The sequence below is a fragment of the Macaca thibetana genome, chromosome 7 (genome assembly GCF_024542745.1).
Source record: "Macaca thibetana thibetana isolate TM-01 chromosome 7, ASM2454274v1, whole genome shotgun sequence".
Classification (NCBI taxonomy): Eukaryota; Metazoa; Chordata; class Mammalia; order Primates; family Cercopithecidae; genus Macaca; species Macaca thibetana.
In genome coordinates this window covers 133934085-133960555 of record NC_065584.1, presented here as the reverse complement: position 1 = coordinate 133960555, position 26471 = coordinate 133934085, and the positions used below count along the sequence as shown (strand labels likewise).

At 36.6% G+C, this 26471-nt stretch overlaps 2 protein-coding genes across 3 annotated transcripts in view; both read left to right on the top strand.

The window, feature by feature from the left end:
• COPS2 (COP9 signalosome subunit 2) overlaps positions 1-26471 on the top strand; it is a 495307-nt gene that overhangs the window by 41661 nt on the left and 427175 nt on the right. The window lies entirely within an intron of this gene.
• Positions 1-26471, top strand: part of FAM227B (family with sequence similarity 227 member B) — a 283220-nt gene that overhangs the window by 33626 nt on the left and 223123 nt on the right. For both annotated transcript variants that reach the window (XM_050797198.1, XM_050797197.1), the window contains exons 9-10: positions 5723-5824; positions 25599-25725. In XM_050797198.1, the coding sequence (XP_050653155.1) occupies positions 5723-5824; positions 25599-25725 (229 nt within the window). The remainder of the gene's footprint in view (positions 1-5722; positions 5825-25598; positions 25726-26471) is intronic.

Below are 26471 nucleotides of genomic sequence, written 5' to 3'. Positions count from 1 at the left end.
GGTGCCTGTAGTCCCAGCTACTCGGGAGGCTGAGGCAGGAGAATGGCGTAAACCCAGGAGGCGGAGCTTGCAATGAGCTGAGATCTGGCCACTGCACTCCAGCCTGGGCGACAGAGCGAGACTCCGTCTCGAAAATAAATAAATAAATAAATAAAAAATAATAAAAAAAAAGAATGATATAGAAGGCTTAAACAACACTCTCAAGCAACTTGACATAATTGACATTTATTAAACATCTCTCCTGTATTAGTTGGTTTTGTGCTACAATAACAGAATATAACAGAATGGTGATTTATAATGGACAGAATGAATTGACTCACAGTAGGCTAGGAAGTCCAAGATAGAGGGGCCAGCATGTGGTGAGGGCCTTTTTCCTGCATCATCCCTTGGCAGCAGGTAGAAGATGAGAGAGGGAACAAGCAAGAGGGCCCCTCCTATGATAACAAACACACTTCTGTGATAATGGCATAATCTGTTCATGAGGGTAATGTCCCCAAGACCCAAACACTTCCCATTAGGCCTCATCTCCCAACACCACTGCACTGGGGATCAAGTTTTCAATACATGAACTTTGGGGGACACATTCAAATCATAGCACCTCCCAATAACAGCAGAATACACATTTTTCTCAAGTCCACATTAAACATTTAAGATTAACTATATTCTGAGCTAGGAAAATATCCTAATAAGTTTATAAGAATTCAAGTCAAACACAGTATTTTCAGATCAAAATGGAATTATATTATAAAATAATAACAGATATCTAAAAAATCCCCGAATATTTGGAAATGAACACAATTCTCAGTAACCATGGATCAAATCAGGAATCAATAAGGAAATCAGAAATTCTTTTGAACTAAATGAAAATGAAAACAGATTAAAATGTGTGAGATATAACTAGAGCAGTATTTAGAGAGAAAATCATAGAATTAAAATGCCTACATTAGAAAAAAGAAGAAGTTCTCCAAAAAGAGGAAGTTCAGCTTCTACCTTAAGAAAGTGGAAAAAGAAAAAAAAAAAACCAAACCTATGGAAAGCAGAAGAAAATAAAATAATAAAGACCAGAGAGAAAATTAATAACATTAAAAAGAGAAGACAAAGAAACTCAATTAGGCCAAAAGTTGGTTATTCCAGAATTCTAAAAATGAGGTAGCACAAGAGCAGACTGAAGCCTCTGTCTCACTGAGAGTGACCATAGAAGAAACAAAACCCAAATACAGCTCGTTACTTAACTTAATTGAGTCAAGCTCCTAAAGGCTTAGCAAAGGAAGAGGAATGCCTATTCCCAAGCATAAATATTATGTACCTCAGTTTCTACAGGCCTATGAAAGATGCCCAGCTCTCAAACAGAAGGTATAAGACATATGAAGAAGGAAAGGAATTGTGGGGTTATTTGGTATGAAAATGATCAGCTTAATGAGAAAATGTCACATTGTTTTTCCAGGTGAATATACAATTTTATACTCCCGTTAATATATTGAGTTCCTATTGTTCCTGAACAACCAGTGGGTCAAAGAAGAAATCAAAAAGGAAGTCAGAAAATACCTTGAGATAAATGAAAACAAAAACACAACATACGAAAACTTATGAGATGTAGCACAGGCAATGCAAAGAGGGAAATTTATAGCTGTAAATTCTTACATTAAAAAATAAGAAACCCATAGCAATTAGGCCAGAGAAAGAAATAAAAGTATCCTAATAGAAAAGGAAGAAGTGAAATATCTCTGTTTGTAATAACATCTTATATACAGAAAATCCTAAAGATTCCCCCAAAAAACTGTTTGAAATATTATATGAATTAAGTTGCAGGATACAAAATCAACATTCAAAAATTAGTAGTATTTCTGTACAGTTACAATGAATTATACAAAAAAGAAATCAAGAAAACAATTCTGTTTACAATAGTAATAACAAAAAGTAAAATACTTAGATTTAAACTTAACCAAGGAGGTGAGAAATCTGTATACTAGAAACATAAAACACTGATAAAAGAAATTGACGATGACACAAATAAATGGAAAGATATCCTGTGTTTATAGATGGAAAGAATTAGTTTAATTAAAATGTCTTTACTACCCAAAGCAACCTACAGAATCAATGCAATCACTAACAAAATTCCAGTGGTGTTTTCACAGAGATAGAAAAAAACAGTCCTAAAATTTATATGGAACTACAGAAAATCCTGAATAGTCTGAGCAATCTTGAGCAAAAAGAACAAAGCTTGAAGTATCAGACTACCTAACTTCAAAAATATACTATAATGCTGTAGTATTGTAGTAAAAAACAACAACAACAGAGAATTGACATAAAAACAGACACATATACCAATAGAACAGAAAAGAGAGCCCCCAAATAAATCTACACATTTACAATTAATTGGTTTTCAACAAAGGTGCCAAGAACACATGATGGAGAATGGCCAGTCTTCAATAACTATTGTTGGGATAACTGAGTATCCACATGCAGAAGAAGGAAATTGAGCCCTTATTTCACACCATTTACAAAACTCAAGTCAGCATGAATTAAAGACTTAAATATAAGATCTGAAACTGTAAAACTACTAGAAGAAAACAGGAAAAGCTCCATGACATTGGTTTGTACAATGATTTTTTGAATATGAAGCCAAACGTACAGGCAACAAAAGCAAAAAATAGATAAATGGAATTGCATAAAACTAAAAAGCTTCACAGCAAAGCAAACAGTCAATAGATTGAAGAGAGAACCTGTAGAATGGGAGAAAACATTTGAAAACCATACATCTGATAAGGGGTTAATGTCTGAAATATATAAGCAATTTAAACAACTTAATAGCAGGAAAGCAACCTGATTTTAAAAGAAACAAAGTAAATTAGTAAATTAGTACAGTCATTTTAGAAAATAGTATGAAGTTTCCACAAAAAAACTGAAAATAGAATCACCGTAAGATCCAGCAATCTCGTTTCTGTTTATATCCAAAGGAGTTAAAATTCCTGTGTTGAAAAGATTTGCACTTTCATGTTCATTTTAGCATTAATCACATAGCCAAGACATGAAAGCAACCTGAATGTCCCATCAATGGATGAATGGATAAAGAAGATTTGGTATATAAATATATATATATACTATATATATTTGGTATATATAATATATAATATATATATATTAAAATATATATAGTAATTCATCACAAATATATTTCACAAATATATATACTATGTATATATAGTTTATATGGTTTATAGTTTATATGGATTACTATATGACCTTTAAAAACAAGGATATTCTGTAAGTTCCAACAACATAGATGGAACTGGAGGATATTTTGCTAACTGAAATAAGCCAGGTACAGAAAGACAAATACTGTATGATCTCACATGTGGAGTCTAAAAAAGTCAATTTCATAGAAACAGAGAGCAGAAAGGTAGTTACCAGAGGCTGAGGGTGGGAGAAATGGGGAAAGGTGCGATGATCAAATGGTACAAAGTTTCAGTTACACCAGAGAAATAAGTTTTAATGATCTGTTATACTGCATGGTGACCACAGTAAATAATATGTTTCAAATTTGATAAAAATAATTTGATACAATTTTTAAAATGGGCAAAGGCTCTAATCAAATGCTTCTCAAAGGAAGACATAAAAATAGCTATGTGAACAGTATGTGAAAAAATGCTCAACATCACTAATCATTAGGGAAATACAAACCAAAACCACAATGGGATGTCATCTCACACACCTGTTTAATATATGAGATGTTATCTCACATGGCTATTATCAAAAAAGATGCAAGATAACAACTTTTGGTGAGGATATGGAGAAAAGGAAACACTTGTATACAGTTGGAAATGTGAATTACTACAGCTAATATGGAAAACAGTATGGATTTCTCAAAAACTAAAAATAGAACTACTACATGCTCCAGTAATCCCACTTCTGGGTATACATCCAAAGGAATTGAAATCAATATGTCAAATAGATATCTCTCTGTCCACATTCATTGCAGCACAATAGCTAAGACAGGGGATCAACCTAAGTGTCCATCATGGAAATCAGCGTAATTGTCTGTCAATGAATGAATGGATAATGTGGTGTAAATGCACAGTAGAATATTTTTGGGCCTTAAAAAAGGAAATCTTAACATTCATGACAGCCTGAATGAACCTGGAGGACGTATTGCCAAGTGGAATAAGCCAGGCTTATAAAGATAAACATCACATGATCTCACTTACATGTGGAATCTAAAAAAGTTGAACTCAGAGAAGTAGAGAGCAGAGCAGTAGTTACAGAGGCTGAGCTGAAGGCTGGGAATGGGCACATGTTCAAAGGGTAAAGAGTTTCAGTGAGACAGGAGGAATAACTTTGAGACCTGTTGCACAACATGGTCACTACAGTAAATAGTACTATATTATATACTTCAAAATTGCTAAAAGTAAATTTTAAATGTCTCACCTCAACAAATTATAAGTAACTGAGATAATGGATACATTAAGGAGCTTGATTTAATCATTTCACATTGTATTCATATATCAAAATGATACATTGTACCCTATACATACAATTATGATTTATAAATTAAAATTAATAAAACATTAAAAATCAAAGAAGAAAGATCTGAAATCAACCACACCATCTCACATATTAAGTAACTGGAAACAGAACAAATTAAATCCTAAGTTAACAGAAGGAAGGAAATAATAAATATTGCAACAGAGATAAATGAAGTGAAGAATAGAAAAACAGAAAAAAATTAACAAAACTAGGAGTTCTGTCTCTGAGAAGAACAAAATGGACAAACCTTTAGCTGGAATGACTATTAAAAAATAGGGAAGACTAATTACTAAAATTATAAATGAAAGTGGGGACAATATTTTCAGTTTAATGGAGTTAAAAAGGATTATAAGTGCTGTGAACTAATATATGCCAACAAATTGGAATAATGTAGTTGAAGTGGACACATTCTTAGAAACATACAATTTAACAAGATAGAATCACAAAGAAATAGACAATCTAAACATTATAACTATTAAGGAGATTGAATCAGTAATCAAAACCTCCCATCAAAGAAAAGCCCTGTACCAGATGTACCAGATGGCATCACTGGGGAATTCTACCAACATTTAAAGAATAAACACCAGTCCTTCTGAAACTCTTTCAAAAAGTTGAAGAGGAAACACTTTCTAACTCAACCTGTGAGTTAGAAGGTGTTACTCTGATACTAAAGCCCAAGAAAGACACTACAATAAAAATAACAGAAACTACCAATATCTTTTATGATGAATTTTGACACAAAAATCCTCAACAAAATACCAGCAAATCAAAAGCAACAGCATATTAAAAGGATTATACACCATAACCAATGGGATTTATTCCTGGAATGCAAGGATAATTAACTCATCAAATGTTTGCATGCTTTTTGTTGTCAGGTACTGTGCTAAGGCCTTGAAATACAAAGTTGCAAAAATATGATCCCTGTTCTTATTTAATCTTACTACACTCTTTTAAAATAAGTATATATTACCTACATTTGACAGATGAGAAACCTGGGACTTAATTAACTTGCCCAGGGTAATACAGCTAATGCAAAACAGCCAGTGTTAAAATTTGGGTCTGCATTATGCCAAAACCCATGCTGATTCTCCTATACCAATTGATCTGCTCATAAAAATAAATAAAATTGCTGTCATCATGTAAACAAATTCCAGTTTTAAGTTGTAATATTGACTTTAATTTCACACATTTTTTTAAGCCTGACAGAGAAAACCAAGATTGCTTATTCGATAGAATTTCAGAAAGTTATGTGACACTTTTCATGAGCATACCTCTAAGTCGAAAGGATGCATTCTTTCAGGTAAACATTGAAATTAACAGTTATGCTAATTATTTTTAAAGTGAATGAAATAGAAAAAATAGTTATTTTATTTAAACCTGTATGAGAATATATTTTGTTACTTTTGAAAGCAAAGTTGTCTGGTGTAGAGTATTAGTAATATTTTAAAAGTTATGTTCTTTTTAACCCCTCAAAATATTGTATTCCCTGGCATCAAGGTCTTTCTTAATCTCCCTAGTGACTACAGGTACTTTGTTTGCATAGTAATAATTTTAAAACTATTGACTCATTCTATGTATGTTCCTGTCTTTTTTCTGTTTACCTACAAAATTATTTATGACTTTTACTTTATAATGAATCTTGATCCATTTAGGAGGACTTTGCAAGTTTATTTTATGCCCAAGGACTAAGCACCTGTTACAGTAAAGTACAATGCATAAAATTATGAATCAAATGTTTGCCATGCACTAACTGATGGATAGGATTTCAAATGAAGGAATCAAATGTTTGCCATGCTTTTCTGTTATTTAATCTTTGTTCCTATCTTACTCATATCTCTGTTTTTGATGGATATTTACTCAGTTCCGTCAAATGGGGATGGCATTGAATCTATAAATTTACCTTGGTTGTTGGCCATTTTCACATGTTGTAAAGTATGATAGAATCCCAAACTACCATTAGTAGACTGGAAATAAGGAGACTTGCTTTTCGTGTCCCAGAATTTTACTGAGTACAAGCCCACTCAATCTCTCATAGGATTGACTCAAATAAGGAATGTCCCTATTCTTCTACGGTTTTATATTTTAACTATTTACTGGTAGTGTGAAATGAAGATGGTAGGAATCTCACTGAGTATTTTTAAGTTTACTACTTAGCATTTCAAAACACAAGCCATATTCAGATACATTGTTACATTAGCAGTTTATAAATCAGAAATCATAGTAAATACTTTGGAGTTTGTAAATGTTTTCATGAGAAAGCCATACCAAAATAAAAAGGTAAGTGTGTTTCATGATGAAAATATAAACAAGCCTAAATTCACAAATTTGCCAAATATTTATATTTAATCTTGACCTATCTTACTCACAAACACATTTGTAAAGTATGATAGAAAGAAACTACCATTAGTAGACTGGAAATAAGGAGACTTGGCTTCGTGTCATTGGAAGCTCTTTAGTCTTAATGATATGCCCCATTTCGTACCCAGTTTTCAGGGAGCTTTTGCATCTAGTTGAGCGTTTTGACAGTGAGCTTCTTAGGTCCTGAGTTCTCTTTGAATTTGCTATGTTCTCATGTAGTCGATTACCTGGGTGATTTCAGCAAGCCACTCAATCTCTCAGGTTGACAGCTGGGTTGTGTATCAAATGAAGAGGTTGATTAGATCTTGATTATTTTAAGACAGTGATTCTTAAATTTTTATCAAACAGTGATGTTCTGACAGGTTTTTACTTATTTGCAGCAAAAAGTTAATGATTAGGCATGTTGCAATTAAATTGTCTAAAGATCACAAAAACACCTGTTTCTGCTACCCATATTCTTTCAGTTAGTCTATTCTTCTACAGTTTTTATATTTTAACTATTTACTGAGAGTGCCTAGTCCACCTACATGATTTTATGAAATCAAGCATGCTTTAATACAGGGTCCTTAAGAAAAGGATAAGAGGCTTTTAAATATGGACAAAGAATAAAATGGTGGTAACATTGTGTATCCCCCATTCTTTAGTTTCTGTTTCTGCTTTTATGATCCAAATATTCTTGCTTGTGATGGATGTGTCTTTTGATAGATTTTATACTTACAACCTCTCTCAAACCATGATTTGACTTTTTCTGGGTTCTGATTTTCAGTAACTTTTTCTAAGAAGAAATTAGAAGTTGTTTGATTAAGTCACGAAGCCTCATTTGAGAACAGAAAAGATGTACTTAATGATTAGACTCCTTGACTTGCACTGTCTTCCTTTAAAACTCCCTGTCCATGCATTTATATGTGAGAGCCACCTCCCTTCAGGATCTCATCTCTTTTTGACCATAATTTCAATTATTTTTAACTAATTCAAATAAGTGAGGGTTTTGTTACTATCAATGCATCTGATTTATATTTCCTAAGGAAGATAAATGTATTAATATTTAAGAAAGAAAACAAAAACTATCTTCTGGTCCACTATTTAGCACAAATTAATCTGAACCTAAATATATTTTGTATGGCTTTTACTTTCCTTTCTTCTAATGCCACACAATGATATTCTCTCAGATATTTTCCAAATAGTTTGACACTTAATCTCCATCTCCTGAAAGCAGGATATTCATAGAAAATGTTTAGAAGTTCCCTTTAGTCACCTTATTCAGCATTTTAATTTTAACCATTGGTATAATTTATGTATCACAAATAGAATATGCGATCATTTCTGGTAGAAAAAAATGCTCATGACTCATTTAATAAAATTAAATATGTCAACATATTATAGAGTTTTTCCTTTCTCCCTTCACTTCCCGAGACAAATGATGGAGATCTTAAAAGAATACTGTCACTTACCAGCAAATTTGAGCACTAATAGATTGACTGTATTAGTCTCCTACTAATGTTGTAAAAATTATATATTTAGTGGCTTAAAGCAATAGAAATTAATTTTCTTGGCTATGGAGGCCAGAAGCCCCAAATGAGTCTTACAGGGCTAAAATCAAGGCATCAGCAGGACCAATGTCTTTAAGAGGGCCCGGAGGAGAATCTATTCTTTGCCTCTTCTGTCTTCTGGTGGTTGCCAGTATTCCTTAGCTTATGGTTGTATCACTCCAATCTCTGCTTCTATTTTTGAATTGTGTTCTCATTTTCTATAGTCAAATTTCCCTCGGCTGATCTCTTATAAGGACACTTGTGATTACATTTAGAGCCCATGGGATAATCTCCTTTTTTTAAGTGGGGATTAAGTTAAGATCTTTAATCTTAACCCCCACTGAAGATCTTTATCACATTTGCAATATGCTTTTGCCTTTTAAGGTAACATTTACAGGTTCCAGGGATTAGAACATGTATATATTTTGCACCAATATTCAGTCTATCACAATGACTTGTAAGAGACCTTCTAATTCTAAAATTTTACAAAGTGATGACCTTAATACGTGATTATAAATACTTACCTGAATGCAGAGTATGCAAATAGTTGTATCAATTTGTCTTTAATGTAAAAATATTGTGTTTTTCTATATTGAGTCACTCCCTGAGAGGAATTTAATAGTTTAGGGATTTGAAAGCTAACAGGATACTGGTAGTCCCTTTTATTTGTTGATTTCTGATTTTTTTTTTTTTTTTTTTTTTTTTTTTTTTTTGAGATGGAATCTTACTGTGTCACCCAGGCTGGGAGTTCAGTGGTGCAATCTCAGCTCACTGAAACCTCTGCCTCCCAGGTTCAAGCGATTCTTCTGCCTCAGCCTCCCGAGTAGCTGGAACTACAGGTGCCCACCACCACCCCCAGCTAATTTTTGTATTTTTAGTAGAGACAGGGTTTCACCATATTGGCCACACTGTTCTCGAACTCCTGACCTCGTGCTCCGCCTGCCTCAGCCTCCCAAAGTGCTGGGATTACAGGTGTGAACTACTGCACCCGTGGCCTCTGATTATGGTTTTAATATTGAAATAATACTGATTGCACTATGTAAACTCATGCAAACAACCTACAGTTACTTTAAAATGTACTTTTTATTGTTATGGCTCATATGCATCATTTACAAAAATTGCTTTTAGGTTCAGGGAGTGCACATGCAGTTCATTACATGGGTATATTGTATGAAAGATCCTGTCATTCAGGTAGTAAGCATAGCATAGTGAGTTTTTCACCCCTCACTCCCCACACCTCCCTCCCCTATCTAGTAGTCCCCAGTGTCTATTGTTCTCATCTTTATGTCCATATGTATTCAATGTTCAGCTCCCACTTAGAGAACATGTGGTATTTGGTTTTCTGTTTCTGTGTTAATTAGCTTAGATTAATGGAGCTGCAACTATGTTGCTGCAAAGGACATGATTTTGTTCCTTTTTATAGCTATATGGTATTCAATGTTGTTTATGTACCACGTTTTCTTCATCCAGTCCACCACTGATGGATAGTTAGGTTGATTCCATGTCTTTGCTATTGTGAATAGTGCCATGATGAACATACAAGTGCATGTGTCTTTTTGATAGAATGATTTATTTTCCTTTGAGTAAACATGCCGTTATGGGATTCCTGGGTCTAATGGTAGTTCTGTTTTTTAAGTTGTTTGAGAAATCTCTAAACTGTTTTCCACAGTGGCTGAACTAATAAACATTTACACCAACAGTGCATGAGCATTTTTTTTTCTCTGCAGCCTTGCCAGCATCCATTGTTTTTGAATCTTTAATAATGCATGCTCAGACTGATGTCAGATAGTATGTTGCTGTGGTTTTGAGTTGCATTTCTCTAATGATTGGTGATATTAAGCATTTTTTCATATGTTTGTTTGCTGTGTGTATGTCTTCCTTTGAGAATTGGCTATTTCCTTTATCCACTTTTTAATGGGATTATTTCTTCTTTGTTGAATTGCTTAAGTTCCTTTATAGATTTTGGATATTGAGTCTTTGTTGGATAATTAGTTTGTGAATATTTTCTCCTATTCTGTAGGTTGCCTGTTTATGCTGTTGATAGTTTCCTACCGTTGTGCAGAAGCTTTTTAGTTTAATTAGATCCTGCTTGTCAATTTCTGTTTTTGTTGTAGTTGCTTTTGCAGACTTAGTCACGTCTGCCAAGGCCAATGTCCAGAAAGGTACTTCCTAGGTTTTCTTCTAGGATTTTTATAGTATTACATCTTATATTTGTCTTTAATCCATCTTGAGTCAATCTTTGTATATGGTGATAGGTAGGAGTCCAGTTTTATTCTTCAGCATATGGCTAGCCAGTTACCCCAGCACCATTTATTGACTAAAGAGTCCTTTCCTGATTGCTTGTTTTGTCTACTTGTTGAAGATCAGATGTTTATAAGTGTGCAGCTTTATTTCTGGCTTCTCTGTCCTTTCTGTTTGAATATGTGTCTGCTGTTGAACCAGTACCATCCTATTTTGGTTACTGTAACCTTACAGTATAGTCAGAACTCAGGTAATGTGATGTCTCTAAATTTGTTCTTTTCGCTTGGGATTGCTTTGGCTGTTTGGGCTCATTTGTGGTTCAGTATGAATTTTAGAATAGATTTTTCTACTTCTGTGACAAATAGCATTGGTAGTTTGATAGGAATAGCATTAAATTTGTGGATTGCTTTGGGCAGTATGGCCATTTTTAACAATGTTGATTCTTCCATTCCACAAGTATGGAATGCTTTTCCATTTGTTCGTGTCACCTATGATTTCTTTGAGCAGTGTTTTGTAGTTTTCCTTGTAGAGATCTTTCACCTCCCTGGTTAGCTGCATTCCTGGGTATTTATTTTTGGCTTTTGTAAATACAATTGCATTCTTGATTTGGCTCTCAGCTTTAACATTATGGGTGTATAGAAATGCTACTGAGTTTTGTACATTGGTTTTGTATTCTGAAACTGTACTGGAGTTGTTTATCAGTCTTAGGGACCTTTTGGCAGAGTCTTTAGGATGTTGTAGGTATGCAATTATATCATTAGTGAAGAGAGATAATTTGACTTCTTTTACTATTTGTATACCTTTTATTTCTTTTTCTTGCCTGATTGCTCTGGCTAGGACTTCCAGTACTAGTTAATTAGGAATGGTGAGAGTGGGCATCCTTGCTTTTTTTCAGTTCTTATGGGGAATGCTCCCAGCCTTTGCCCTTTTAGTATGATATTGGCTATGGGTTTGTCATGGATGGCTCTTATTATTTTGAGGTATGTTCCTTCAGTGCCTACTTTTTTGAGGATTTTTATCATGAAGCATGTTGAGTTTTATCAAATGCTTTTTCTGCATCTGTTGAGATGATCATTTTTTAAAAAAATTCTATTTATGTGGTGAACCACATTTGTTGATTTGTGTACATTGAGCCAATGTTGCATCACAGGAATAAAGCTTATTTGATCATGGTGAATTCACATTTTGATATACTGCTGTATTTGTTGGCTAGAATTTTGTTGAGAAATTTTGCTTCTGTGTTCATCAGGGATATTGGCCTATAGTTTTTTTTTTTCCTTTTGTCTTTTCCAGATTTTGGTATCAGAGTTTTTCATTTCATTTTCATTTCAGACTTTATCATTATGTATGGCCTTCTTCATCCTTTTTTACTGTTATCAGTTAAATGTCTGTTTTATCTTATAAGAATAGCTACTCTTGCTCTTTTTTTGTTTTCCCTTTGCATGGTAGATCTTTCTCCAACCCTGATGCTGGTTTGGTAGAATATGTGAGGAGAAGCCCCGCTAAGGTTCCTCAGTTTCTTTGAATAGTTTAAGTAGGATTGGTACCAGCTCTTCTTTGTTCAACTGGTAGATTGTACTATGAGTCTATCTGGTCCAGGGTTCCTTTTGGTACATAGGTTTATTATTATTATTATTATTATTATTATTACTGATTCAACTTCAGAATTTGATATTGGTCTGTTCAGGGTTTCAATTTCTTCCTGGTTCAGTCATCAGAAGTTTTATATTTCTAGGAATTTATTATTTATTCTAGATTTTCTAATTTGTGTGTGTAGAATTCATAATAGTCTCTGAGAATCTATTGTATTTTTGTGGGATTGTTTGTAGTATCTCCTTTGTCATTTCTGACCATGTTTATTTGTATCTTCTCTCTTTTTCTCTTTATTAATCTAGATAGTAGTCTATTGACATTGTTTATCCTCTCAAAGAATCAGCTTTTGACTTGGATGATCCTTTGTCTGGATTTCTGGGTCTCAACTTCATTAAGACCTGCTCTGATTTTAGTTACTTCTTGTCTTCTACTAGCTTTGGGGTTGTATTGTTCTAATTTTTCTGGTTCCTTTAGGTGTAATGTTATACTGTTAATTTGAGATCCTTGTAACTTCTCTATGTAGGTGTTTAGTGCCATAAACTTTGCTCTTAACATTGCTTTGGCTGCCTTACCAGAAATTTGGGCACGTTGTATCTGTTTTCATTCATTCAAAATATTTTGTTTATTTCTGCATAACTTAGTTGTTTACCCAAAAATCATTTAGGAGCAAGTTGTGTAATTTTCATGTAATTTTGTGGTTTTGAAAGATCTTCTTGATATTGATTTGTGTTTTTATTCCACTGTGGTATTATTTAACTTTTTTTGAATTTATTGAGACCTGCTTTATAGCTGAGCATGTAGTTGAACTTAGAGTAGGTTCTATGTGAAGATGAGAATAATGCACATTTGTAGTTGATAGGTGGAGTGCTCTTTAGATATTTATTAGGTCCAACTGATCAAGTATTGAATTTAGTTCAGAACTTCTGTGTCAGTTTTCTGCCTTGATGATCTGTCTAATGCTGTCAGTGGAGTGTTGAAGTTTCCCACTAATATTGTGTGGCTAAGTCTTTTCATAGGTGCATAAGTACTTGTTTTATGAATCTGGGTGCTTCAATATTGGATGTGTATATATTTAGGAAAGTTAAGGCTTCTTGTTGAATTGAACCCTTTGTCATTATGTAGGGCCTTCTTTGTCCTTTTTTACTGTTATGAGTTAAATGTCTGTTTTATCTTATAAGAATAGCTACTCTTGCTCTTTTTTTGTTTTCCCTTTGCATGATAGATCTTTCTCCAACCCTGAGGCTGTAGGTGTCATTATATGTGAGTTGGGTCTCTTGAGGAAAGTAGATAGATGAGTCTTGTCTTTTAAGTCAACTTGCCACTCTGTTCCTTTTAAGTGGGGCATTAAGACCGTATACATTCAAAGTAAGTATTGATATGTGAGATTTTGATTTTATTGTGAAGTTCTTAGCTTATTGTTTTGTATCTTCTATTATGTAGTTGCTTTATTGTGTATGTGGGTTATATACTTCAGTTTAATTTTGTGTTAGTAGGCATCTTTTTTTTTTGTTTCTACATTTAGAACTCCCCTAATGATATCTTATAAGGCTGGTATAGTGGTACTGAATTACCTTAGTGATTGCTTGTCTGAAAAATATTCTATTCCTCCTTTACTTATGAAGCTTAGTTTAGTGGGATATGAAATTCTTGGTGGGAATTCATTTTCTTTGACAGTGCTGAAAATAGACCTCCAATCTATTCTGGCTTGAAAGGTTTCTGCTGAGAAGTCTGCTGTAAGCCTGATGGGATTCCCTTCATACATAATCTGACCATTTTCTCTAGGTGACTGTAAGATATTTTTATTAGCATTGGCCGTAGACACTCTGGTGACTGTATGTCTTCATGATATTCATTTTGTATGGTATCTGGCAGGTGTTCTCTTGATTTCTTAAATCTGGATGTCTATATCTCTAGCAAAATTAGGAAATTTTTCTTGAATTATTTTTTCAAATATGTTTTCCAGTTGTGAACTTGTTCTCCTTCTCTTTCAGAAATACCAGTAATTCATACGTTTGGTTGCTTTACATAATCCCATTTTTTGATACTTGTTCATTTTTTTATTATTATTATTTTTTCTTTATTTTTGTCTGACTGGGTTAGTTCAAAATACTGGTCTTCAAGCTCTGAAAGTGTTTCTTCTGCTTCGTCTAGACTATTGATAAAACTTTCAGTGGTATTTTGAAATTTCTTCAGTGAGATTTTTATTTCCGGTGCTCTAATTGATTTCTTTTCATGATGTTTAGCTCTTCCTTCATTTTCTGGATTGCTTTAGAAGTTTCTTTGTGTTGATTTTTAATCTTTTCTTGAATCTCATTGAGCTTCCTTGCAATCCATGCTTTAAATTCTTACTTGTCATTTCTGAGTTTCTTTTTTGGTCAGGAACCATTGCGGAGGAACTAGAGTGATCCTTTGGTGGTGTTGCAACATTCAGATATTCTTGGTGTCAGAATTTTTTTTTTGGAGACATTCTTGGAGTCTCATTCTGTCACCCAGGCTGGATTGCAGTGACACAATCTCAGCTCACTGCAACCTCCACCTTTCAGGTTCAAGTGATTCTCCTGCCTCAGCCTCCTGAGTATCGGGGATTATAGGCATGTGCCACCACACCCTGCCAATTTTTGTATTTTTAGTAGAAACGGGGTTTCACCATGTTAGTCAGGCTAGTCTCGAACTCTTGACCTTGTGATCTGCCCACCTCAGCCTCCCAAAGTGCAGGAATTACAGGCGTGAGCCACCACACCCGCCCCATGGTGTCAGAATTCTTATGCTAGTTCCTGCTCATCTGGGGAGGAGTGGATGGGTCTTTTGGCTTTGCCTCTATTGCCTTATGGTGTTTTGGCTTTGCTTCTATTTCTTTATGCACTTCTGTGGGATGGTTTTATATTGAGCTGTGCAGTTTGACCTACAAGTTGGTCAATAGTGCTTTCAGGTGAGAGCCAGTTGCAACATAAGCAGGTAGGTATGTACCTGATCTTTGTTTATTGAGGTGCTCTCTGTTGTTTCAAGTGAAGGACTGGACATTGGAGTACCTGGTGCCGTAAGCTAAGCTTTCTGTTCTGTGGGGTTGGAGAGACACAGCTGCATCAAGCTGGAGCCCCTTGCTTTCCCACAGATACACAAATGGCAAGCACAGGCACCTGCCCTGATGAGGATTAGTGGGAGGAGTTCCTTATGAAGTGCACTAAAGACTTGCAGGGAGTTGAGATGGCTGCACCAGCTTCTTGTCCCACATAGGCAGGAACTTGATCTGTTTTCCTATTACAAAACTGTTCCAGGGTTCATGACTCCTAGTTTAGATTCATATTCTAGTCTATCTCTGGACTACAATGAGGTTGAGAGCCACAATAAATGCCTATATTTTGTGACTATCTGTGGGAGTGGTTTCAGGGCATAATTTAATCTCTGAACCTCTTCAGACAGTTTTATGGCTCACCTACTTGCCAGTGTAACAGTACTGCTGCTGCTTGTAAATAGTGGGTGGGTGGGGGGCAGTTTTCACCTTTGGGCCCACATGAGTGAGTTTTTGTTCTGGTGGTGATGGCTGGATAGGTCAACCTGACTTCAGGCCCCGGGGAAGTGGTCCAGTGCCTGTAGAGTTGGAACAGGGTAGATAGGGTATAGGTAGGTAATTCCCAGGCTCCTAGATGGCTTGCAGAACAGTGGGTATGAGTCCTGAAAGGGCTGTGCCAAAATCAGGCGAACACAAAGTTCAAATGCTGGTTGTGGTGAAGAGTGGCGGGTTGGTCCCTGGATCACTGGCCAAACTCTTAGGTGGCGGCAGGTAGAATGCTTAGATGATGGAAACCAGGGGCAGGCAGAACACTTAGGTGGGGGGGGAACCAAAAGGAATATCACAAACCTGTGGGAGTTGGGTTTTCAGAATGGCTCGGGACTGCAGATGAAATGTTCAAGTAGGGTAAGGTTGGCTGTGCAGTGGGCCTTTCACTGAGGAGGGGAAGATCCCTCAGCTGGGGCAGTGGAGACTGGCAGCTGTGGGGCACATGGCACACTTGTACTTCACTCTTACCCAAGCAGTGCTGGACTTCACTGTCAGAACAATGCAAAGGTGCTAAGTCTTGTTTGTTACCTTTTGGAGTTTTGTCAGAGAAATGCAGACCTGTGATGGACAACAAGTGTTTAGGTGGATCCAGGGCTGCTGCACTGGGAACCCAAGTTGACAAGCCCTGCCTTGCAAGGAGCAGTGTGGGTAGGGGTCACACGGTCTTCAGTCTGGGTGCTTCCTGGAGAAATGCAGAGCTGTGACCACCCACCGTATTCAGGCAAAGTTGGGGCTGCCACATTAGGAGCCCAAGTCAGCAAGCCCTGCCTGGTGAGGAGCAGTGGGGATAGGTGGTCACATGGTCTGTAGCCTGGGTACTTCCTGGAGAAGCTCAGAGCCATGACCACCCAGGTTCAGGTAGGGGTGGGACCACTCTGCTGGAACCCCATGCTGGCAAGCATTGCCTACTGAGGAGCAGTGGGGCATTCTGGCTGCTTCTTTGCACCATGGCTGTAGCCTCTGTTGGGGCTACAGCAGATGGCACTGCACTACTCAGGGATTCAAGGCCTGTAGGGCTCCAGGTGGGCTTGAATGATTTTTCTGCAAAGACTCTAAGTGGCTCTCTGTCTCAATCTGGAGGCTCCTGGGGGTCAGGAATATCTCTTATGTCTGGGATTGCAAAGGTCTATCACAGAAGTGTAGATCCCCTCAGGACTCTCACTCACTCACCTTTCCCTGTATTAGGGAGCTTCCCCCAACTCTACATCAGTTCTGGGTGGGCAGCTGCCTGGCTTCAATCCTCTTTGTTCTTTGTTGGTCCTGTTGCTTCCTTGGTGAATCTTCATCGCATCTCCTTGACAATCCACTTGAGGAACTAGTATTTACTCACCAGTTTGTTTCATCTCCATAAGAACAGCGTATACTAGCTGCTTCTGCCATCTTAAACTCCTTTATACATGACTTTCGCCATCTTAAACTCCTTTATACATGACTTTCTAAAAGAGGATAGCAATAGCAAAGTTAAGTGAAATGAATAATTATGAAGCCTTAATTGTTAATTTTATTCTCTATCTGAATTAAGTTTTTTTCACAAAACATTGTCAGATTGACTGGATTTTTAACTCTTACTTGTTTATGTCCCTCAATTAAAGGTACAAAGAAGTAATAAAATGGCCAAAAGCAAGTTATAAGAAAAAAAGGCATGTATGTTTCATAAAGTAAATAATATTTCTAAGGTGGCTGACTAGATGCAACCAGGAGGAATATCTGCTACCAAGGGACTGGGATATTGGGAAGACTGGTGCACTCTGAGCATGTCATCAGAGGGAAGGCATTGAGAGTGGATGTAGAGAGAACACACATGCTGGGATGGAGGGAGAGGAATATGGGAACTCTGCATGGGGCTGTCATGCATGGGGACTTGTTTCTGGCCCCAGTGACTCCTGGGGAAGAGGTGAGGTGAGCAGGCAAGGGGCAACCCACTCTCATCAGGGACCTCTGGAATCCTGGCAACAAAGGACCAGTGACCCCTATGGACACTTGAGCTAGCAGGGAGAGCTGGTTGGAGATATGTTGGGGCAGAACTCTAGCCTGTGCAGAGGCCAGAGGTATTAGTGCGGGAACGTCTGTGATGGAGCACAACAGGAATGCCCATATCTGAAGGCTCGCCATGCTGCCCTAGGAGACTTTCGTTTTAGGGGAATGTCAGACCTGAACAGAGCAGGATATCCTTGCCTGGGAGATGGGCCAGTCTTACCTGAGTGCCCCCTGTCTACCAGCCTCTCCTTTGGTCCAGCCTGTCCATGGTTGCTTGCAGTATGTCATTGGGTGACCAAATGGGCTGCCTCCTGGGGGCCTACCTTAAAGCTCTTGCAGTGACAAACAGTGCCTGGCCATCAAGAGTTCCAGCAGAATGGCCCCTGTCTGATGAAGTGCTTTCGCTGGCACCGCACATCAGAGTGTTGTGGCCTGTGGCCCAAGAACACTTTGGCCCACCAGCACAGCAGGTTTCTAACCTCAAGGGGCCAGGGAGCAAAGCTGGGGCAGGATACTAGCTCTCCAGAGTTGGAGCACCCTGCCCAGGAGTGCTGGGCTGAGCTGTATAGCTTTCTAATTTCTTTCAGAAACAAAGTCAATAAACGGAACCCACCTTATACCACAATTAACCCCCTGACAAAATCAAATAAGAGAAAAAAAAATCCAAAGAAAGCAACTTTAAAGATTGAAGAAACATCAGGTCACAAAGATGATAAGGAGTAAGTGCAAGAACTCTGGGAACTCAAAAAGATAGACTGCTTATCTCCAAAAAACTATACTAGTTCTTCAGCAATGGTTCTCAATCAGGATGAAATGGTTCCCGGGTCACTTGCCAAACTCGATGAGCCAGTCAAATCTGCATATGTCAATAATAACCTAATTCTAAATATAGAATTTAGAATACAGATGAAAAAGAATTCATTGAAACTCAATCCAAGGATTCTAAGGAATGCAATAAAATTATACAGGTGGTAAAAGACAAAATGGTCATTTTAAAAAAGAAGCAGCACTGATACAGCTGAAAAACTCACTTCAAGAATTTCGGAATACAGTTGCAAGTATTAATGCAGAATAGACCAAGCTGAGGAAAGACTCTTCACAGCTCAAAGACTGATTCTCCAAAATCAACCAGTCAGACAAATATAAAGAAAAAACAATAAATATGAATGAACAAAACCTTCTAGAAATATGGGATTATGTAAAGACACCAAATCTATGACTCATTGACATCCCTGAAAAAGGGAGAGAAAGCAAGCAGTATGGAAAACATTTCAGAATATTGTTTATGAAAAATTACCCAACCTCGCTAGAGAGGCCAACATTCAAATTCAGGAAATGTGAAGAACTACAAAATACTATACAAGAAGACAATCTCCAAGACACATAGTCATCAGATTCTCCAAGGTTGACATGAAAGAAAAACATTAATGGCAGCTAGAGAGAAGAGGCAATCATCTACAAAGGAAACCTCACCAATTTACCAGCAGACCTTCCAGCAAGAGCCCTACGACCCAGAAGAAATTGGCGGCCTATATTCAGCATTCTTAAAAGAATTTCCAAACAAGAATTAATATCCAGCCAAACTAAACTTTGTAAGTGAAGGAGAAATAAGATCCTTTTCAGATAAGCAAATGTTAAGGGAATTCACTACCAACAAATCTGCTTTATAAGAGGTCCTGAAGAGAGTGCTAAATATGGAAAGGAGAGATTTTTATTGGCCACTAAACCAACGACATTATAAAGTAATCACATAAAGAAGTCTGCATATAACCAGCTAAAAACACAATGACTGGATTAAATCTGCATGTATCAATAATAACCTTGAATGTAAATGGGCTAAATGCCTCAATTAAAAGGGACAGAGTGGCAAGTCGAATAAAGAATACCCAACTGCATGCTGTCTTCAAGAGACCAATCTCACATACAGTGATACCCATAGGCTCAAAGTAAAGGGATGGAGAAAAATCTACTTAGCAAATGGGAAAAAAGCAGAAGTTGCTATTCTACTTGAAGATAAAACAGGCAGAGACAGAGCACAATGGCAGAATAGAAGCCTCACTGATTGTCCCCCCACAAGGACACCAAGTTAACAACTGTCTACATGGAAAAAAAACCTTCATAAAAAACAAAAATCAGGCAAGTACTTATAGTGCCTGGTTTTTAGCTTAATATCACTGAAAGAGGCACTGAAGAGATAGGAAAAGCAGTCCGAATCACCACCACCACCCCTCCCCAACCCCCAGCAGTGGCAGTGTAGTGCAGAGAGCATTTCTGGGTGCTAGGGAAAGGAGAACACAACATTGTGAGGTAGTTAATCAGTGCTGTCCTGTTAGGGCAGAAAGAAAACCGAACCAAACTCAGCTGATACCGGCCCACAGAGGGAGCATTTAAACCAGCCCTAGACAGAGGGGAATTGTGGATCCCAGTGGTCAGAACTTGAGAACCTGCAAACCTTGCCACAGAGGGCTACACATTCTGTGTCTCCAAGAAAATCTGAAAGTCTGGGCCATAAGGACTGCGACTCTTAAGCAAGACCTATTACTGAACTAGGTCCAGAGACAATGGACTGGAGTGTGCAAGCAACATATTGACACATCAGTAGGGGCAGCCAAGGGAGTACTGGCATCACCTCTCTCATAACCCCAGGCTGCACAGCTCGCAACTCCAAAAGAGACTCCTTCCTTCTGCTAGAGGAAAGGAGAGGGAAGAGTGGGGAGGACTTTGACTTGCATCTTGGATACCAGCTCAGCCCCAGCAGGATAGGGCATCAGACAGAGATGTGAGGCCCTTATTCCAGGCCCTAGCTTCCAGATGACATTTCTAGACACACCATGGGCAAAAATGGAACATACTGCCTTGAAGGAAAGGGCCCAGTCCTGGCAGCATTATCACCTGCTAACTGAAGAGCCCTTGAGCCCTGAATAACTAGCAGCAATACCCAAGTACTACAGTGAGGGCCCTGGGTGATACTCTGAGACTTGCTGGCTTCAGGTTGCAGCATGGCCACAGGCGGGAAGAGCACCAGGTGGGCTCTTGGGGTCCCTGATTCCAGGACTTGACTCTTGGGCAGCATTTCTCAACCTGCCCTGGGCCAGAGAGGAGCCCACTTCCCTGAAGGTTGTGTCCCAGGTCAGGCAGCATTCAGTAAGAGCTGATTTAAGAGCCTGTGGCCCTTAAGGAAAGATTGGCTGATAGTCTGGCAATATTACTCATGGCATGGTGTGGCAGTGGCTACAGGGTGAGATGACTCTGCCTTTGGAAAGGGGAGGGAAGAATGGGAAGGACTGCATCTTGTGGTTTGAGTGCCAGCACTAAGGTTTTTTTCTGTAGTCTCTGGCTCCCAGGCAGCACACCTGGACCTACCAGGGGCCTGGGGAACCTCGCCACCCTGAAGGGAAGGACATAGGCCTGGCTGGCTTTGCCGCTTGCTGATTGTAGAGCCCCAGGACCTTGAGCAAACATATACAGTAGTCAGGGAGTGATTGCTGCAGGCCTTCAGTGAGACCCAGCACTGTTCTGGCTTCAGGTCTTACCCAATGCAGTCATAATGGTGATAGCCACAGGAGTGCTTATGTCACTCCACCTACATCTTTAGGTATCAGAACAGAAAGAGAGATTCTGTATGTTTGGGAGAAAGTAAGAGAGGAGAACAAAAGTATCTGCCTGATAATTCAGAGAATTGCCTCCACGAGTCTGCAAGAACCACAGTGTTACTCAAGTTATTTCAAGTATCTGGAAAGCCTTCCCAAGTAGGACAGCTACAAATAAGCACAGACAGTGGATATTATAATAAATACCTAACTCTTTAATGCCCAGACACGAAAGAACATCAACTGGCATCAACACATCCATGAAAAGACTTCAGCAATTAACTAAATAAGGCACCAGGGACCAGTCTTGGAGAAACAGAGATATGTGACCTTTCAGATGAGATTTAAAAATAGCTGCGTTGAAGAAACTCAGATCAATTCAGAATAACACAATAAGGAATCAGAATTATATCAGATAAATTTAACAAAGAAATAGAAATAAAAAGAAGCAGAAATTCTGGAGCTGAAAATGCAATGGGCACACTGCAGAATGCATCAGTCCTTAAATAGCAGAATGTATCAAGCAGAAAAAGGAATTAGTGAGCTTGAAGATAGGCTATTGAAAACACATAAAGGAATCAAAAGAAAAAAGAATAAAAAACAATGAAACATGCCTACAGGATCTGGAAAATAGCCTCAAAAGGGCAAATCTGAGTTATTGGCTTTAAAAAGGAGGTAGAGAAAGAGATGGGGTAGAAAGATTATTGAAAGGGATAATAGACAATTTCCTAAACCTAAAGAAAAATATCAGTATCCAAGTACAAGGAGGTTATAGAACACTAAGCAGATTTAACCTGAAAATTACTTAAGATGTTTAATAATCAGACTCCCAAAGGTCAAGGATAAAGAAAGGATCCTGAAAGTAGCAATATAAAAGAAACAAACAACATACAATAATGCTCCAATACATCTGGCAGCAGGCTTTTCAGTGGAGACCTTATTGGCCAGAAGAGAATGGAATGATATATGTAAAGTGCTGAAGAAACAAAAACATTTACCCTAAAGTAGTATATCTGGCAAAAATATCCTTCAAACATGAAGGAGAGATAAAAAAAAAAAATCCCACACAAAAGCTGAGGGATTTCATCAATTCCAGACCTATCCTACAAGAAATGCTAAAGAAAGGACTGCAATCAAAAAGAAAAAACATTAATGAGCAATAAATAATCACTTACATTTACAAAACTCACAGGTAATAGTAAGTACACAGAAAAAACACAGAATATTAAAACACTGCAACTGTTGTATAAACTACTCTTATCCTAAGTAGAAAGACTAAATAAAGGAGGAACCATTAAAAAATTATAATTTCAACAACTTTTTAAGACATAATACAGTAAGATATAAATAGAAACAACAAAAAGTTAAAAAGTGGGGGGACAAATTTAAAACGTTGAGTTTTTATTAGTTTGTTTATGGAAATAGTGTTATGTTGTTACCAGGTTAAAATATGGGTCTTAAAATAGTATTTGCAAGCCTTATGGTAACCTCAAACCAAAAAACACACAGTAGATACACAAAAAATACAAAGCAAGAAACTAAAGCATGTCACCAGACAAAAATCACTTTCACTACAGGAAGACAGGAACAAAGAAAGAAGGAAGAGAAGATCACAGAACAACAAGAAAATAAATAACAAAATCACAGAAGTAAGCCCTTATCAATAATAATATTGAGTGTAAGTGGACTAAACTCTAATTAAAAGACTGGCTGAATGGATGAAAAAACAAGACTCATTGTTCTATTGCTGACAAAAAACACACTTCACCTATAAAGATACACATAGACTGAAAATAAAGGTATGAAGAAAGATACTCTATGCCAATGGAAACCAAAAAGGAGGAGTTGCTATACTTCTATCAGACAAAATAGACTTAAATACAGAAACTGTAAGAAGAAACAAAGAAGGTTATTATATAATAATAAAGGGGTCAATTCAGCAAGAGGATATAACAATGGAAAAATATATGTGCAAATCAATAACGAGAAGAAATTTGGAAAGCAACCACGTGGAAATTAAACAATATGCTCCTGATGACCAGTGGATCATGAAGAAATTAAGAAAGAATTTGAAAAATCTCTTTAAACAAATGATTATGGAAACACAACATGCCAAAATCTATGGAAGAGAGTGAAAGCAGTACTAAAAGGCATATTTATAGCTGTAAGTGCCTACATCAATAAAGAACAACTTAAAAGAAACAGTCTCACCATGTGTCTTAAATAATTAGAAAAGCAAGAGCAAACCAAACCCAAAATTAGTAGAAGAAAAGAAAGAATAAAGATCAGAGCAGAAGTAAATGAGATTGAAATGAAAACAACTGATAAGAAAGATCAATAAAACAAGTTTGTTTTCTGAAAAGTTAGAAAAAATTGACAAATCATTAGCCAGACTAAGTAAAAAAGGCAAGATACAAATGAAATCAGAAATGAAAAAGGAGACATTGCAACTGGTACTGCAGAAAGTCAAGGGATTATTAGTCGCTACCATGAGCAACTGTATGCCAATAAATTAGAAAATCTAGAAGAAATTGACAGAGTTCTAAATATTGCCACCTCCCAAGATTGAACCAGGAACAAATTCAAATTCTGCACAAACAAAGTAATGAGATCAAAGCCATATTAAAAAGTATCCCAGTAAGGAAAAGCCCAGGACTTGCTGGCTTCACTGCTGAATTCTACCAAACATTCCAAGAAGAACTAATACGAATTCTACTCAGACTATTTCAAAGAAAAAGAGGAGGAGGGAATACTCCCAAACTCATTCTACAAGGCAGTATTATTTGGATACCAAAACTAGACAAAGGCACATCAAGAAAAGAAAAGAAAACCACAGACCAGTATCAGTGATGGATATTGATGCGAAAATCCTCAACAAGATACCGCAAACCAAATTCAACAATACATTAGAAGGATCATTCATCAATACCAAGTGGCATTTATTCCTGAAGTGGAAGGATGGTTCAACATATGCAAATCAATCAGTGTGATACATCATATGTGGTGTGGTGAAAAGGGAACACTTTTACACTGCTGGTGGTAATGTAAACTAATAAAACAACTATGGAAAACAGTATGGGATTCCTTAAAGAACTAAAAGTAGAACTACTGTTTGATCCAGCAATACCACTACTGGGTATCTACTTAGAGGAAAAGAAGACATTATATGAAAAAGTCACTTGCACACGCATATTTATAGCAGCACAATTTGCAATTGCAAATATATGAAACCAGCCTAAATGCCTACCAACCAACAAGTGGATAAAGAAAATGTGGTGTGTATATATATATGTGTGTATATATACATATATATGTGTGTGTATATATATATATATATGAATACCACTCAACCATTAAAAGGAATGAAATAATGGCATTCACAGCAACCTGGATGGAGCTGGGGACAATTATTCTAAGTGGAGTAACTCAAGAATGGAAAGCCAGGCATCATATGGTCTCACTTATATGTGAGAGCTAAGCTATGAGAATGCAGAGGCATGCATATAATGGACTTTGGGGACTCAGGGGAAAGGATGGGAGGGGGATCGGAATGGGAGGGACATGAGGGATAAAAGCCTACAAATTGGGTACAGTGTGCATTGCTCAGGTGATGAGTGCATCAAAATCTCAGAAATCACCACTGAAGAACTTTTCCGTGCAATCAGACACCACCTGTTCCCCAAAAACTATTGAAATCAAAATAAATTTTTAAAACAACAACAACAATCCAACCCAATAATTTCATCTTCTCCCTCCACTGCCTGTGACTCAGACTTACTTTCTCAATAAATTGTACTAGTGTTTATAAAAAGAAATAATCTGTTCACAAAACCTCCTTAACGTGCAATTTGACTATATAAGAAACCTGCACATGTACCCTTGAAGATAAAATGAAAGTTAAAAATATTAAATAAGTGTGTAACTAGTTTTAAAAACTAAAATTTAAAATCATAAGGAAACCAAAGAAATTTAATTTCCAGGTGGTTGGAGGGAGTGGAGAGGGTGGCATTGCTCCTTACTGAAACATATTCCAGTTCAAATTTAGCTATCAGGCATAGTGATGTACATTAATTTATATAAATGTGATTTTAGAATTTAAAAAATGGCGAATTTTTATTTGGTTAATAAATTGTAAGGCAAATTTAAAAAATAATAATTTCTTTGGCAGCTGACATATATTAAAATTTAAAAATATAAAATTAATCTGATACGATTTTATTTTGGTAGATATATCCTGATTGTTTGGCACAAGCCATATATGCAACATTCCATGAAGCATTTCCAGAATCTAGTTACCTCTTTAATGATGAATTTAAAGAAGATCTAGGGAATACCATTTTTCTTTGGTGTTCAGGTATGAATATATCATTTAAATATTGATCATTGTTTTGGTTTTTAAAATTTTGGGGTTGCAGTATTTTATTTATTCCATCCAAAAATATTGGTAGTTCTTTTTCTCACAAAGCATGCCATAGCAATACCCATGTGTTAAAATAAATGTTCTTTACTTTCTTCTGAAAATTTCATTTTACCATAATTAATTACTTATTAAATTTAGAAGCCAATATCTTATAAGCAATGGAATTATTATGGAAATATTATGGAAAATTGTTATGGAAATGTCACAGAAATAAAGTCATACCATGTATGTACTATATTTGGACCATACATGTTTTAAACTGCTTTTAGAATACTACTTATATTTAATTAGCAAATAATATTATTTAGGAAAAAATCTGGAAATTATTTAATTTCTTAGAGAACATTAATCAAGGAAAACCTGTTTTTTAATCACTGTGTAGGTGAAAATGGTAGGATTGAAAAGCTAAAGGAAAGTAAAACTCAATCCTAGAACATTTATCAAGAGATTTAAGTACTAGGGTTTAAAACTAAGGTTGAGAAATATAGTTTCATGTTCCTGGAATGACCTCCTGGCGTTTTTTAATAAGGTTATTATTACTAACCACCAGAAGCTATTAACTGTTTTCACATAGTTCTTGTAAATATTTCTATCTAAATGTTATCTAATTTTTAAAACTGCTTAATGTCAGTTTTTACTAACCAAATCACTTTTATAAGAAAATGTTTTATACCTTATGG